This window comes from Sinocyclocheilus grahami, unplaced genomic scaffold, assembly GCF_001515645.1.
Source record: "Sinocyclocheilus grahami isolate Dianchi unplaced genomic scaffold, SAMN03320097.WGS_v1.1 scaffold698.1, whole genome shotgun sequence".
NCBI classification, from domain to species: domain Eukaryota; kingdom Metazoa; phylum Chordata; class Actinopteri; order Cypriniformes; family Cyprinidae; genus Sinocyclocheilus; species Sinocyclocheilus grahami.
The window spans coordinates 237,059-253,750 of NW_015505877.1; the positions used below are offsets into that span (position 1 = coordinate 237,059).

The following is a 16,692-nucleotide window of genomic DNA, read 5'->3' on the forward strand; positions in this document are numbered from 1 at the left end:
TGTACGGACGTAAATTTACACTTCCTTCAGCCTGAGGCTTATTCATTTCACTTTTGGTGTGAAAAGGCTTTTATATTTGCCAAAAACAGAACTTTTTTTTAATTTTAAAAACAAACAAGCAAGCCCTGTCCAAGTAACGCATTACTTTCCATAAAAAGTAACTAAGTACCGTAATTAGTTACTTTTTTATGGAGTAACGCAATATTGTAATGCATTACTTTTAAAAGTAACTTTCCCCAACACTGGTAATTAATAACTGTAACATAAAATAAATAAATACTTTTTTAATAAATAAATACTTATGTAACATGGCAATTGATCATCACTTCCTAAAGTTGTAAAATTACAACAATTTCAACGCTAGACATTAATACAAAGCAAAATACATTTAAAAAGCGTTTCCTTTCATTACTAAGTAAAATTATGAGTAATCTATAAGAAATTCCATTTAAAACGTTTCAGTAACAGGTTTCATATTCCCCTCTAAATACACAGATATAGATATGTAAATTCCATACATTATTTTATCCGAAACTTTTTCTTTTTTTTTTTGCATTATTAATAAACAATTTATCAGCTGTTCTGCAAATCTTCGAATGAATTCGCTTTAGTTTCACTTTCTGTATGTGTTCATCTGGCCAGAAATCATTTGCGGTCGCAAAAACGGTCGTGTGTCTGCTTCAGTAAAGCTTTGCGAGTTTATTTCATATTCACAGATTGTCCCCATCACCACACGGGTTATTCTTTCTTAGATTATAACACAGTACACTGTTAAACGAGTGCATGGCTTTGAGTGATGAGAACTGTTTGTGATGGTTAGTTCTATGACTAACCGTAAAGCAGCTTACTTTACGGCAAACAAGAGGAGCTTCAGGTTAAACATTCGCCATGCACTGGTAGCAAAAAATGGCACGACTGAAAATACTTATTAATTAAACCATTTGATTGTGTTCTTGAAAAAACAGACCAACTGCCAGGCAGCCAGCTCCTTATTACTGACCTGCTACGTTAAAGCTCATCAGGGAACAGATTGCATATGTTTTCCGATGTTTTTTTTTTGGCTAACATTAGTGCTCAAAGCTATTCGTATAAGTTAGGCATATCTTTAAACGTTTAACTGGGTAAAAAGGTTTACGAACCTCTGAAGCTAGACATGGATAAGGAGCCATCAGGACCATCTAGCACAGGCTCAAGAAGTGCAAGAGGCTTCGGTCTGTTTGGATCTGCTGGCCCCGCAGCATTCAAAGACAGAGCTCGCTGGAGTGCCATGCAAGTCTGCCATATTATATTACTAGATGTGCATATGATTCAGTAGCTCACTAAAGCTGCTTTTCTTAACAGTGGCAGGCATGAGTCCTCTCTCTCCATAGCTTAATGTGGACCCCAGGTATCTCACTCATACAGGTGAGATCAGATGGCCATTAGCTACATTTATTTGTTTTTAATATATGAGATTTAAAGGGATAGTTCACCCAAAAATGAAAATGCTGTCATTAATTACTCTCCTTCATGTCATTCCAAACCCGTAAGACCTTCACTCATCTTCGGAACAGAAATGAAGATATTTCTGATGAAATCCGAGAGCCTGCATAGACAGCAATGCAACTGACACGTTCAAGGCCCAGAAATGTAGTAAGGACATCGTTTAAAATAGCCCATGTGACATCAGTGGTTCAACCGTAATTTTATGAAGCTACGAGAATACTATTTGTGCGCAAAGAAAACAAAAACAACGACTTTATTCAACAATTTCTTCTCTTCCATATCAGTCTTCGACGCGCATTCAGTCTTCAACTTTTTGTCATCGTTTCAACTTAATTATGTCTTAGTATCTCATCATTTCAACTTTTTATTTCATCATTATGACTTAGTATCTCATAATTTTGGCATGTCATAATAATGATGAAAGGTCGAAATTATGAATTATGAGGTAGAAAATATGACTTTTATTTAACCAATAGAAAACATCACTGACATTAAAAATCTCTTTTACAGGAATGTTCTGAATGAACTGGGACTGAGATAAAGAGTCAAAATTATGAGATGAAGTCATTATGGCATAAAAAGTCAAACTTTGACCATGATTTCGGCTTTTTGTCATAATTTTGCCTTTTTACATCATAACTTTTTTCTCTTTATCTTATAATTATGACTTAGTATGTCATAATTTCAACTTTGTATCTAAATGTATTATTTCATAACTCCAACCTTTCTCATTATGACTGTCATATTTATAATTTACCAAAGCATGAATTTTATTTTCTTATATGGCGGAAATGGGCTTCCATAGTATCTCTTTAATGAGATTTCCCCTGATAGGTTAAACAGGACTTTCCACTGCATTGATGGTTTGTGTTGCTTCTTTCTTTCACATCTTTCTACACCTTGCATGCTCTCATAAGCATTTAACCAGCAGAGAGCAGTGTTCACTACAGTGTGCACTGTGCCTTTCATAGGAACAGAAACAGCAGATATGCATTTCCTGGTAAAGGTGGGGTCAGGTAACATACAATAGGGTCGGTGAAAATGTGCTATGATTACCCTGCCGTAATGTACGGTATTTCCTCAAAGACTGGCACAGGTCTAGGAAGTTGCTATTGAATGAGTCAACCTTGGAAGTCCAGGTGCCTGATTCATGTGTAATGAAGCAAAAATATGCATGTGTTTATTTGCACGAAGAACAGCCTTTTTGTTAATAGACTAATGTGATATTATGGAGCCCATGGGGCCGTTTCCCAAGACCTACTTCTGTATTTTAATTGTGTTGTTGGCATAAAACATCCCAATTTCTGTATATTGCATGTTGTTTTAGCACCAACGTCATTAGTGATTTAGGCCAATTGTGACTTTGTTTTAAACTCTTAATCTCCATTCTTCTCTCCCGTTCAGGATCCCGAATATGGTGACCCGCCAAGGTGCCACATGGGCAAACACTTTGGGTTCAATAGGTGAGTGGCCCAATTTCAGCCTCCGTCCCCCTCAAAATGAATCTTGTCCATCTTTGTAGTCTGGGCAAATGCTCATTTGAAACATAAGGGTATTTTTATTTAGTTTGAGTCTCAGTATTTTTTTATTTTGAAGTCATATATTAATTCAGACACCCAATCTCTGTGTTGAATATATTTATATTGGTGGTGCATGTGTTTAGCTCTGCTGTACAGTGCATTTGGGGTGATCTTTGAGAAAGCCAGAGGGGCAGAGGACGACCTCAACACCATTGCTGCAGGAACTCTGACTGGTGTCCTCTACAAATCTCCAGGTAGATCGTGTATAATATGTTTAGAACATTGTGTTATCTTTAAGAAGAAAAAAAAACACCTTTTGTCAGCAGACTGAAGGGGAAGATACAGCAATGTTGTGTACTTCCTTTTCTGTAAAAGTCTTATTTGAGGAGAAAAGGGAAATTGCTTTGAAAACCATTATACGCCAAGATCTTTTACAGAAAACGTTCTTTAACTTTTATACATTTTTTGTTATTAAAATGAACAGATGTTATATAATGCTTAACACATGGTTAACTAATATGTAGTCACTTTAGAGTTTGAATAGTCATGGAATTTTTTGTATATATTTTCATGCCCCCAAAGTATTTAGCCTCTTAAAAACATTTAGATATACAACATTATAGTACAACTGTGAGCATCCACTTTTTCAGTGACCTCAGTTTTGGAAATAATTTCCCCTATTCATTTTCTCCATAGGCATTTATTTTTTTTAATCTTCTACAATCTAACTAATCAGCTTCCACATCAATTGCAACATTTTAAACTTTGATTTAGAGCTACAGTTCCGTGACGCAGTGAGAGAAGATGGTCAAAATATATTATTTATAGGTTATAAAATATGATTTTATAAAGTATTTTATAAGTATAAAAACAGTAAGTGTAAAATGTTTTGCAAAATATGTATCTAGATACAAATATATTACCATTCAAAAGTTTTTGAAAGAAATTAATACTTTTATTCAGCAAGGATTTATGAAACTGATCAAACAATCACTGTTTACAAAAACACATTTCACAGCACAACAGCTTATCAGAATGATTTCTGAAGGATCGTGTGACACTGAAGACTGGAGTAATAATGCTGAAAATTCAGCTTTGATCACAGGAATACATTATGTTTCCAAATACATTAAAATAGAAAACAGTATTGTAATTGTAATATTGTAATATTACTGTTTTTACTGCATTTTTGAGCCTTGAAAGAATGTGAAGTGTAGATAGACATGGCTTCAACTGATGCGTATATCATTCATTTATAACCTTGGAACTCATGATATGCCTGTTTCAAAAGAATCGTTAAAAATTCATTTCTAGAAAAGGAATGAGATTTGTGCTTCCGTAACCTGACTCTTGTAAACTTTAATTTAGCTCATCGAAGGCCATTAGGTGGTTATAAACACAAAATGTCATTGTTCCTGCAAGGAAGTACCTTACAGAATTACCCTGCAGGTGTTCCTGTAGCTGTGGAATGAATGCATTAAGTAGAGAAGAGCTGTTGTCCAGATATTAGGGGAAGTCTCCTCCACTAGGACGCCACAAAATATTTTCCCATCATTCTTTGCTGCAGAGTTCTTCGAAGGGAAGTTCCTGGACATTGAGACGATTCAGCACATTGCCTACTCTGCTGAAAAGCATTTGGCAGGATTTAGTGTGCCATGAATGCAGTTTGTGTTCAGTGTGTCCCAAGCCATTCAGGCCGTCACGAGATCACTCATAACTTTAGTTATCTCACATTTCATAGTCATGTGTCACACAGGCTGTATTCAAACAAGCTCACAGGGCATGTGCATTGATCTTAATGGTGCTGTAAAAGCACGAACAGCATTGTTTACTGGCATATGTCTGTTGTTTTGTTCTGCATATTTGGGGCATTTCTGTTTAATACGAACAAGCAAGAGTCCCTTTTTTTTAAGAGACCGCATGTTGTTTTGAAGCGTTCCAGTGGGCTCTGTGTGTGATGGGTGGGCTCTCATTAACTCACATTCAGCAGTTATCAAGCCTTAACTCATGGTGGGTGTGGAATCCTCACACTTCTCAAAGCTCTATTGAACAGCATTGTTTACTGGCATATGTCTGTTGTTTTGTTCTGCATATTTGGGGCATTTCTGTTTAATACGAACAAGCAAGAGTCCCTTTTTTTTTTAAGAGACCGCATGTTGTTTTGAAGCGTTCCAGTGGGCTCTGTGTGTGATGGGTGGGCTCTCATTAACTCACATTCAGCAGTTATCAAGCCTTAACTCATGGTGGGTGTGGAATCCTCACACTTCTCAAAGCTCTATCGCTCTGCTCCATGTTCCGGGTCAGGGTGAAGTTAAGCTCTTCTCTATCTGACGTCTCCACTGACGTCTGTGAGACACTCGCTGGAGGTCAGGGACTAGATCTGGCTGGTTCTGGACCAAAAATATCATTCTAGTTTTAGTTTTACTATGATAATTATGCCTGGAATGGAATAAATGAGTCTTTGTATCATTTTGTCTTGAGCCTTGTGAATTTAAACAAGAGCTCCGTCTGTACTGTATTGTTCTTAAAAATAAAGGTTCGGTTTTGGCATCAGTGGTTCCATGAAGAACCTTTAACATCCATGGAATCTTGCCATCGCACAAAAAAAGGTTCTTTATAGGTTCTTTTTTTTTAATGTTCTTCAAATGATGGCATTTTATTTTATTTTGTGTTTCGGTTCCTCTTTCTGTGAGCTTGAAATCAGTCACTTTATGACAGGAAACACATTTATGTACTTTTATTTATTCAGTTGACAAGGATCAAAGCATTAGAGATCACTTAACCTACATGTGTGTACATGTGCAATACTGCAGTCCAACACTGGTACATGCTGACAGAAAAAAAAAAAATGACCAAGATTTTTTGCATTGTTACATTGTGACAGGGTGGTTCACAGCAGAGGCATCAAGCGATACCAGTGGTTATTATATGAGCAATTCAATTTAAAAATAACTATATTGATTCTATTCTAAACATTTACCACAAGTTGTTGCCTACCACAAAGACCACACAAACGTCGGCTGCTGTAGCCCATGACACAGCAGCAATGGCAAACTATGATAAGATTGTTTTCCACACGTACAAGGAGGTGGACTGACAGCAAGCATTGCTACACATTCGATGGCAGGCACAAGTTATCAGACTTCTCGAGGTTTCAATAACAAGTTATGCTATGTTTCGCCGGTATACGAGTTTTATGTGCTACTAAAGTATATAATTTAATCATCGAAATTAAGTAAAATAAACTGCAAGGGAAGCTCATTCTATACTTGAGAAAATAGTAAAATTCTATATAAATATATATTCAAAGAATTGGAGGAAATCATTCTCTGCTTTAAGGCATGACTTCCTCTATACGAGCAGGACTGAGTTCTGAAACGTGAATAATAAAAGCTGTAATTGTGCGTGATTTAAATATAGATTTATTTTTTTTGTTCTTTCCAAACCCCCTCCCCCACTACGTCTCCATAGGGGGAAAAAGTTATTGTTTTGTATGCACCAATCTGGTCAATATGCTCGTGATTCCTAAATCACATTAGTGAATTCTAAATAGAAACACATTGGCCTCCTCCACGTTACTGGAATTTAACTGTTAATAAAAGCGCAAAATGACTAATCCGTCCTCAAGTGATGGTGTACCAAAAGCCTTGCCTCCTGGACAGGACCTTTAGTCCAGATCACCCTTTCAATCTCCAGAAGATTACAGAGAGAATGAATCCCTAAAGAGCACTGAAGAAAAATATTGTGCAATAATAAGTGATTAAATAGCACTGGAGTCAATCTCCAAAAGCCAATGGAGGTTGCATTCATATCTGAAAAACAGAAGAGAAAATGGTTTTACTTTCTCAGAATAGAAAAAAACTAACAAAAAAAACAGCTCTACTTTTGAAAATTTTCATATTTATGTTATTGTTTCTCACCTGTGTAGCTGTTTGATGTAGCCACTTTTCTTTGTCCCCACTGAGCTTCATACAAGAAAACAGGTCACATACTGTTGGTAGGCCTAGCCTTTCCTGGACAAACCACAGGAAAACATGCTATGAGGTGTATGTATATATAATATTTATGAATATGAATGATGTATTTGAAAAAAATTATGTAAATGAAATGCACCAAATTTTAAAAACGACATTCTCAAACCCTAATACTATGGATGTAAAAGGGATAGTTCACTCAAATATGAAAATTGTCATCAATTCATGTTGTTCCAAACCCATAAGACTTTCATTTATTATTAAAAGGGGTGGTTGATCAGTTTTTTTCGAAAGCTTGATTGTATTTATGGGGTGCAGTGAAACATGTGTTCATGCTTCGTTTTTAAAAAAAACGCATTATTTTCACATATTTTACCCTTATTCTACACCTCAGTTTCCATTCTCGTGAAAACAATCTGTTGAGTTCCTGGTTCTATGAAGCCCCTCCCTCTGAAATACACAATGGGCTCTGACTGGTTAGCAGGCTCAATGTGTTTGTGATTCGCTAACCGCCTAGTGCACATTGTCCAGAAACATCACGCCCCCTTACCATTACGGGTAGTTGTGTGATGCCAGCGGCGGGGTTTACGGGTTTATGTAAACATCGGGGTTAGTGATGTCACAAACCCAGGAAGAAGCTTGTTGTAGTCCCTACCAGCTCTTCTTTAAAGGGGTCATATGATGCGATTTCAAGTTTTCCTTTCTCTTTGGAGTGTTACAAGCTCTTGGTGCATAAAGACTAAAGTCTCAAATCCAAAGAGATATTCTTTATAAAAGTTAAGAGTCAGCCACGCCTACCTAAAACGCCTCGTTCTAACACGCCCCCACATATCTATGTCACTATGTGGAAATATTAGCATAATGCTGCTCCAAATGTGCACGCAAAGAAAGGCGGCGTGGTTTCAAGAACCGCAGTTAGTGTTGATGCAGCCATGTCAGGGAGACGCTGTGTGTTTCAGTGCGAAAGCAAAAGCACTTTATTTGGCCTTCCGGAAGTAGATGCAATTAGGAATCATTGGTTAAGATTTATTTACAACAGAACAGCACAACCCAGATGTTTGAATTTGTGCAACGCATTTTATGGACGACAGTTTTTTGAACCTAGAAGAGTACAAGGTTGGCTGTGCACAAAGGCTATTTCTAAAAAAAAATTTAAAAAGGGGTCAATTCCGACTTTGCTATGACAAGCTGGCGCTTCTGAATCAGCGACTAGAAGTATGTTTTGTTATTAGTTTAAGTATTTGCTATTGACTGTTCAAATGCAGAGTTTTGCGCAGCGCAGAGTAACGCGTTGTGTGTGTGTGTGTGTGTGTGTGTGTGAGAGGGGAACAGGGTCACATCACAGGAGAGTGAACTGTCAGAAATCACAGTGGAGTCAGCTGTCTTAACCGCAGCTTGTGTACTGCATCATCACTGTGTCTGTCACGCGACTCTGTTGCCCTTTCGGGCTTGAACTGATGGTAAAGCTATTATTACGACATTATTAACCGTCTTGATATTTACTTTGAAAGCTGACGCTTGCGATTATGATAAAGGGGCGTTACATTTCCGACGCATGCTTGTGGTGTTCGGCCAATCACAATGCTCTGGGTCAGCTGGCCAATCAGAGCAGACTGCGCTTGTCAAAGGAACGGGCTTTGTTGAAAACGACGTGTTTGAGAGAGGTGGGGCATAGAGGACCTACAATAATGTACAGTATTTGAAAATTTGTTTTTTGAACATTAAAGCATGTCAACATATTCTGTTACACCAAATAATGATCTTTAAAATAGCATCATATGACCCCTTTAAAAGAAAATATCTCCCTTTGCATTGAACTCGGAGTGTTGTAACTTTGCAGATGCTGTTTATGCTCTAACAGCAACACAATACACACTAATAAAGTTCAAAAAGTGAAATCATAATCAATGAAACACAAAAGATGATATTTTTAATGAAACCTGAGATTTCTGTTCCTCCATTGAAAGTCTGAGCAACCAAAAATTGGACTCTTTAAAAAAAAAAAAGTTCATAAAGGCATTTTAAAAGTAATCCAATCATCGTGTCGTGTCAAGCGAGTGTGGTTGAGCTTGCGTTTACCATATTTGATGGGCCCCAAATATGTGTTGATCAATGTTTATACGTGAATAAAATTAGTATTATATAAAGTCATTGTGTCACTTCAGAAGCTTTGATTAAAATAATCTTTATTTGTATTTTGAAGATGAATGAAAGTCATATTGGTTTGGAATGACAGGAATGTGAGTAATTGATGACAATTTCCATTTTTGGGTAGAACTCTCCCTTTAATATATTTATATTGTGCTGGGCAGCAACAGATATCAGTCTCACCTGTGCGCTCGCCCGCTTGCGTAGAAGCCATTTGTCCTCCTCGATGTTCTTGCGGTCTCGCTCTTTATGGTTCTCACTCTTTGGCTCATTTGGCTTCTCAGTGGTTGTGCTTATGTGCTTCATCGCTGGCAAAAGCCAGTTCTGCAAAGGCTCCTGGGTGGAGCTCTCAGAGTCTGAGGTTTTGATGTACGGGGTCACCCAGGCAGAGAGGGACGACAGGGCAGGGGACTTGGCACTGTTGTTCGGGTGCAGCCACATCTCTAAGATGGCTTGAACCTTCTGCTGCTGGCTGGAGGCTTTGTTTGGGGCATTCTTATTGACGGGAACACCATTCTTATCTCGATCCTCTTTCTTGAGGAGCCAAGCACTAAGGGCCTCTTTTCCACAGTTGTCGTCACAGACACATTGAGCGTAGCTGGTACAGGTCTCGTTGGCTTTGCAGGTGGTCTCGATTGGGATGGTCTTGTGAAGCCACATTTCGATGGTTTCTGGACTGGTGATTGGAGTGCTTGCAGCGGATGAAGGTGGAGTCTTTAGGCACTTGAGCTTTCCTAGGTTCTCGATTTCCACGGCAGCACTGCGTGTGGCACAGCAAGAGCTGCAGTCGGACTTTAGTAGCCAATCGCTGGAGGAGAAGCTCTCGTAAAAGGGTTTGATGATCTGCTTGAAGCGGTCAGCATCTGACACCGGGCTGGTCTTATCTTGCTTGAACGGGCTTGGGCTAAAGAGCCACTTGCTGAGTTCTTCTTCCTCAACAGTGTCGTCCCCTTTTTCCTGCTGGTCTTCCACTTCCACCTCATCCAGATTTAAGTCGCTTTCCTCGATCATCTCAATCGAGAAGGTTGAGCTTCTGCTACAGGTTCGTTCACGAACTGGCAATTTCTCCTTCAGAAGCCACGACTCCAGGTCTTGAAGCTGGCCCCAAGCTTTTTGGAAGTCAAAGGCAGGTAACTGTCGCTCTTCCTGTAAAGTGGAAATAAAAAAGTGGGCCATTTCCTAAAGACATTAATTTGACAGCAGTAGCGCTTTGGCTACAGTCAAGTGAATAATACAGTGGTTCTTAACAAGTGGGTCACATATTTACATTTACATTTAGTAGACGCTTTTATCCAAAGCGACTTACAATTGGGGGATACATCAAGCGATTCTTCTTAAAGAGGCAAACAGACACATGAAGTGGTTGTAATACCAAGTTCTTAGACATTGTTCAAATAAGTACAAGCTAGAAATATCTGTTCTTATATCAGACTATCATCACCTTATGGTTACACGAGAAAAATTAAATTATTTAACAGTTTACCTGAGATTCCTTGGAAACAAGCAGCCAGTTCTGGGAGTTTGTGCTGAAGTGGTGTCCTGTTGGAGTGCTGCTTACTGAACGGTTCCCTAGAAGCCACTCAGCCAGAGGTGTGGCCCATTCAGGAGCTACTTTCTATGTAAACAAGATAGGTATTTTACAATGGATGCAAATGAACAAGCAGGACGCTACATAGGCCAAGTGTAACATCAAAAACAAACCTGTCTCTTGCAAGAAACTGGGCAGTCCTGGAGAAGCCTCGGTCTCTCAGTAGAATATGAGGTCTCCATCTGCAGCAGCAGAGAAGAGTTATGAATGCGGGTGCTTTGTGTAAGAGTGCACAGGTCTATTTATAGCAATGGTATGAGGACATAGTCTTTTGACACACTCTATTCTCCCCGGCTACACTGTGATCCTGTCAAAAATCAGTGGACATTTCAATCAAATGTTAATAACTGGATGGCCAATTATCATCCAGTTATGTGAATTTTAGTAAAAACTAAACACTTCTTTCACTTAATTTCCATTATTTTGTGCCAGTTGCTATAATTAAATCGCATTGTACAGAGTACCAATCAAAACGGATTCTCATAATCTTAAAAACCTTTTGCTCCAAAGGATTATGCCTATGATTAGTATTATGATTATGCCCTTGAGCAAGACACCGAACCCCCAACTGAAATATATGCAAATATTTTTGCAGCTAAATATAAATAGTATTAATTTCTTCAAATAAATATTATTTTGATTAAATGTCCTTTTTTTTTTACAAGTTAGACAGGGAAATACAGACGTTATGCGTCCAGCATTTATGTGAACTCCTTTAATACTGTACAGAGCACCTCATACTAAACACTGTTCTTCCATAGTTCTAGTGATTCACAGCAGTTATTATAATTTGGTGTGGAAAACATTCAGTACAAACTTTTTACTGCTAGTATAAAACCCATATCAGACAACTTCAGCTGTGGCCTTTTCCCGATGAACTCAAAGCCTCTCTGACACCCTGCGAATGTGTCTGCACTGATACGTGTCTGCCAAACTTAAGAGCTGCACGGCAGGTTTCATAGAATACAGCTGGCAGTGCCTCAAGGGCAAAATTCTTAAGATTCCGGGAAAAGTTGTGCGACACAAAGAATAAACTTGTCCCAGCTGGGGGGAACACAACAACGTCTGAAAAAACAGTGCATACACCCATTAGAACAGGAAGAGTGTGTGATTCCTGCTGTGTCTGATCTGTTGATAAGATTTTGGTAGGCTACAATTAGATGGATAGCCTAAATGTCCTAATTCAGATGGGCTAGCTGTTTTTTTTATGGTATATCAAAAAGTGTATCTTTTTTTAAAATGTGATTATTGATACATTTGACCAGTTTTTACCATACTTTCAAAACAAAAATTAAAATAGGAAAAATATGCAATATGAAAATAATTGAAGACAAAATGTGCTTTACTGAGAAAAAACAAGATTTGGTTTTTAAAAAGCCTTTTTCCAAAAGGTACATCTGGAAAAAGGGGGGCCGTCTTATAATCAGGGTCGTCTTATATTCGGGCCAATACGGTACAACATGAGTGTCAGTCCACATTAAGATGCAAATGCAGCAAAAACAACATCTGTATGCATTGCCAACAAATTAAAAATCCACTTGAGAATGAAGCAATGTTCGGATGTAGGTGAAAGTCTTCAAACTAAATCATTACGCTTATATAACTTAACGACATGTAATTTTGATTACTATCCTTATCTATATCGGCACTAACTTTCACTAACCAGGCACTGCATTCAATGTCGGAAATCTAATACTTGACTGAGAACATTACGCAACATTAGAACACATAAGTTCACACTTTATCAAGATATATGAAATCGTAAAAAAGCTTTAAAAAAAATTGGACATTGAAAATATATTCTACAGGTCGCCCGTCTGTAGCCCCCTTTTTATGCGTCACATTGCCGAGGACACAGTGAACTGATATCAATTCATAAAAATATATATGTTTAAACCGGTCATTAAATCGATTCTCAGATTAAGTATACATGTATCGAGATTTTAAACATATCACCGTAACAATACAGAAGAAAGCCTGGTTACAAATATAGCGAGCTCGCATCCAGATTAACATTCCGACGCCGCATTAGCTAAAAGTCAAAAATTTCTCAAAACAAACATGTAATTGTGGAGTCTCGATGTGTACATACCTGGACTACCTGTTGACCTTGATGTTAATATAATAAAGGCTTCAGCGAGAACGCAGTGCCGCTACGCCGCTCGTGAGGCTAATGTCAAAGCCGCTTTGGAGAATCACGTGAAACCATAATCTCGCGATACTTCTTCTTCTTTTTTAAGGGCGGTTGGCATCCATCTTATTGGTGCATTATTGGTGCGTTCTCAATTTTTGTTCTCAAATGTAATGCTACCATCTAGTGGCATGTGTCCCGTCTAATAATATCTCCTATCAAAGCAAGGTTATTTTTTTAATGACACATGCATGTTTCATTGCATGTAAAGTTGCGTCCCCACTTTTTGTCAACACCGTCAGACATTCGATCAAATGTAATAAAATCAGGGGCAGCTGTCACCAGTGTTGCCAACTTAGCAATTTTATTGCTAAATTTAGCACCTTTTCAGACTACCCTAGCTGCTTTGTCTTCCAAAAGCACCTAGCAACAAATTTAGCTATTTTCAAAAATGTATTTGGCAGCTTTTAGCAACTTTTGACAAGTGACTCAAAGGCACAATTTACCATTTAAATTACACAAAGAGAGGAAACCAAAGACGCCTAGCAGTACACACGTTACAGGAATTAAGGTAGCTGCTATTTGCAGTTGTTTAATAGTAATAATAATAATAATTGAATACTGTTATTTTTCATTTATGAGACACTTTGTGAGTAGCTTGTACCTGTGATTGTTGATGAGTTAGTGCACTGTAAGAAAAATATGCAGGAAAAATGGAAAAGGTGCTAGTAACTTTCAGCTATTTTCAAAAATGTATTTGGCAGCTTTTAGCAACTTTTGACAAGTGACTCAAAGGCACAATTTACCATTTAAATTACACAAAGAGAGGAAACCAAAGACGCCTAGCAGTACAGGAATTAAGGTAGCTGCTATTTGCAGTTGTTTAATAGTAATAATAATAATAATTGAATACTGTTATTTTTCATTTATGAGACACTTTGTGAGTAGCTTGTACCTGTGATTGTTGATGAGTTAGTGCACTGTAAGAAAAATATGCAGGAAAAATGGAAAAGGTGCTAGTAACTTTCCAGGACGTTATCCGTTGTAACCCGAAAACACAAAATGCAATGCGTAATTAAAAACGCAGGTACAAAAACCTGCGGAAAAATCAATCCTTCATATTAACACCGTAGATTGTGCGTTATTTTTAACTTTTCTTAGAGTGTGCAGCATACTAACTAACTACTAATAAACTGCTTTAAAGTATAAAACTTCGATTGTAATCGTTCAAAAATGTGTACGTTTTCGATTATTCAATGGATTTAAAACTAGTTATTTTAATTTTATATTGCTACGAACCGATCTAAATTAACATGTATAAAACATATATATGTTTTTGCTGAGATTTGACACAATTTTGCGTCGTCATCACGCAATGTCATCACAACGTCTTTTAGCAACAAATCAACCTTCCTTTAGCGACTTCCCCTGAAAATTAGTTGGCAACACTGGCTGTCACTCTGAAGGAGCCCCTTGCCACGGTTCACCTCTGCAGACTACAGCAGTGTCAGACGGGCTCTGCTAAGTTTTAGTTTTAGAATATTTTAAATCCTAATGTTAATGTTTCCTGTGTCACAGCCATGATATGTCAACACCATCTTCCAATTTCTGAGGAAATTATTTGAAATATTTAGATCATTTTATTCTCCTGAAGCAGGTTCCATTGGCATCTAGCATCAACAGAAAAACATCAAATGGCTACCACATGAACTCCACTGGTTTTGTGAAAGAAATGCCAAATTTGTCAACACCGTCAGATGTCACCACCATAAGATCTTGTGTTCCAATGATATCAAAATACTTAAATGTGACTCTTGCATAAAAGCTTTATAAACAATAACATACTCACTGTTTGTTGTGTTTGTATTAATACAGTAATTGACTGATTCAATGTATGAGATAGTTAAAATGACTACAAATTCAGGTATTCGTCACCACCGTCAGATGTGTCAACTCCGTCAGTTGAATATTTTGATAATATTTCATTATGATATTTTATATGTGTTGTGGAATTGTCGGTCACATGTGAAAGTGTAATCTGTCTGCTAACACCAGAATGTGTTTTGAAATGTTAAAAACATCTTGAATGCTGTTAAAGATAAAGCTGAAATATTACGCAGTCCAAGGAAAAAAAAAAAAAAAAGCACATTTTATTAAAAAAGAGAAAAGTTGGGAGGTTGTATCAAAGCGTAGCTTAGTACATAAATGTAGTTTAATTTGTCTGAGTACAAGGTTTTATTTTTTCATTTTGCACCCTGTTTTGTCCCACTTCTCGAGAATGACTGAGCTAACGACTCAACAATGTGATATAGCTGTTGTGGTAAACAATTTTGTACATCTAGGCTAGTATAAGTGGAGGAGGCAAATGATTGAACAAAAAAAAAAAGCTCAGAAACATGCTGTTAGACTGGCATATGTACAGATAACCACGGTATTAGCATGATACAATGTTTAAAAGAACATCATTGCAGTTTAACATCCACAATATATCATGGGCTTTAGTAAATTGTGCGCTAAATAAACAGCGCTGTATGCTACATCATCACATTCTCTACTGTATTACAACTGTGTAGTTGGCTTCATGAGTTTTTCACAAAATTACAGTGAGACTTTTTAACACCGCGTTGGTTCTTTAATGTGACTGACCCCAGGGCAGTGGCTCGGCAGTGATCGACATGGAGAATATGGATGACACCTCTGGTTCCAGCTTTGAGGATATGGGGGAGATGCATCAGCGTATGAAGGAGGAGGAGGAGGTGACAGCCGAGGCAGCAGCTACGGAGGAGGACAACGGAGAATATGGAGACTTCCTCGGGATGAAGGGCTTGAAGGGACAGTTGGGCAGACAGGTTGCCGGTGAGGTGAGGGCTAGGAACTCGTTTCATTCACTTGAAGATTCACATGAGCTTGAAATGAGGTATCTACCACATTTCCATACAGCAGCTATGAAATCGATATTACACAATTTTCACTTTGGAAAGTGTCTAACTTTCCTTTAAATAGTTCTGTTTGGCTTTGTGTAGATGAGAGCGCTAATATATCTTGTATCCACACAGGTATGGCAGGCAGGAAAGCAACAGGCCTCAAAAGCATTTAATCTGTACGCCAATATTGACATCCTCCGGCCGTACTTTGATGTGGAGCCTAATCAAGTCAGAAACCGGTAAGATGCATGTCCGGCTTTCTAACAGCGGTTTTGCGATGTCTTTTGCTGCAGCATCACTGATTCTGGTTCAGTTAACCAACTGCTTGATCCACAGGTTGATCGAATCCTTGATCCCAGTCCGAATGATCAACTTTCCACAGGTAAGACACTTGATCATTTTAGCTGTAAGCAATACACAACAGAAAGCAAGTTTAATTGTATTGGAAGAGCAGGGGTGTGGCATCCTTGAGCGAGAGAGATTAATATTATTATCCCTATAAAGCCCACTGTATCATATTTGAAACAAATTTCTAAGGCCTCTAAATGATCAACATGATTAAAACTTGTTGTACATAATCGACTACATTTCTTCTGTTAACTGACTGTGAATTTATACTTTTAGCAAGTAAAAGGTCTTTTAGTATAGTTGTAAAAATTTTATGGTACACGTCTTTTTGCTGTTAGATTTTTACTGATTTTTAAAGGAAAGGTTTTATTACAAGATGAACACTTACTGGACTGAAGCAACTTAGGTTTACTTGATTATCTATACATTCTTTTTTTTTAGAAAAATCGTGTTAAAATCAAATATGATCATCAGGCTTTTGAGGAATGTTTTTGTTCATTTATCAGTCGTCATTGTATTGCGTTGCATTATATGTTTTGCCCCCCCCCCCCCCCCCCCCCCCCCCCCCCCCCAA

At 37.8% G+C, this 16,692-nt stretch overlaps 2 protein-coding genes and 1 long non-coding RNA gene across 3 annotated transcripts in view; 2 read left to right on the forward strand and 1 right to left on the reverse strand.

Moving 5' to 3' along the window:
- Window positions 1-1,301: 1,301 nt before the first annotated feature.
- Window positions 1,302-3,254, forward strand: LOC107559774 (uncharacterized). The gene is made up of 3 exons (XR_001605659.1): window positions 1,302-1,404; window positions 2,890-2,948; window positions 3,149-3,254. It is a non-coding gene; the product is annotated as an uncharacterized lncRNA (long non-coding RNA).
- Window positions 3,255-6,498: 3,244 nt separating this feature from the next.
- On the reverse strand, window positions 6,499-10,919 carry LOC107559775 (nuclear receptor coactivator 4-like). The gene is made up of 5 exons (XM_016243727.1): window positions 10,829-10,919; window positions 10,611-10,742; window positions 9,311-10,273; window positions 6,926-7,018; window positions 6,499-6,817 (listed from the first exon to the last, which is right to left on the reverse strand). Exons 1-5 carry the CDS (start codon window positions 10,895-10,897, stop codon window positions 6,812-6,814), a joined length of 1,263 nt encoding a protein of 420 aa, XP_016099213.1. The 5' UTR covers window positions 10,898-10,919; the 3' UTR covers window positions 6,499-6,811.
- A 4,540-nt stretch (window positions 10,920-15,459) lies between these two features.
- LOC107559776 (protein YIPF3) overlaps window positions 15,460-16,692 on the forward strand; it is a 5,212-nt gene continuing 3,979 nt past the window's right edge. Inside the window, exons 1-3 of the mRNA XM_016243728.1 lie at window positions 15,460-15,707; window positions 15,903-16,009; window positions 16,107-16,152. Of these exons, the coding sequence (XP_016099214.1) occupies window positions 15,522-15,707; window positions 15,903-16,009; window positions 16,107-16,152 (339 nt within the window). The 5' untranslated portion in view covers window positions 15,460-15,521. The remainder of the gene's footprint in view (window positions 15,708-15,902; window positions 16,010-16,106; window positions 16,153-16,692) is intronic.

Bases quoted from the DNA above. Each gene is read 5' to 3' on its own strand.
- LOC107559775 (XM_016243727.1), bottom strand. From the start codon at position 10,897: ATGGAGACCTCATATTCTACTGAGAGACCGAGGCTTCTCCAGGACTGC. The intron at 10,743-10,828 runs GTTTGTTTTTGA...TTGTTTACATAG, and splicing joins CAGTTTCTTGCAAGAGACAG to AAAGTAGCTCCTGAATGGGC. The intron at 10,274-10,610 runs GTAAACTGTTAA...TCCACTTTACAG, and splicing joins TTGTTTCCAAGGAATCTCAG to GAAGAGCGACAGTTACCTGC.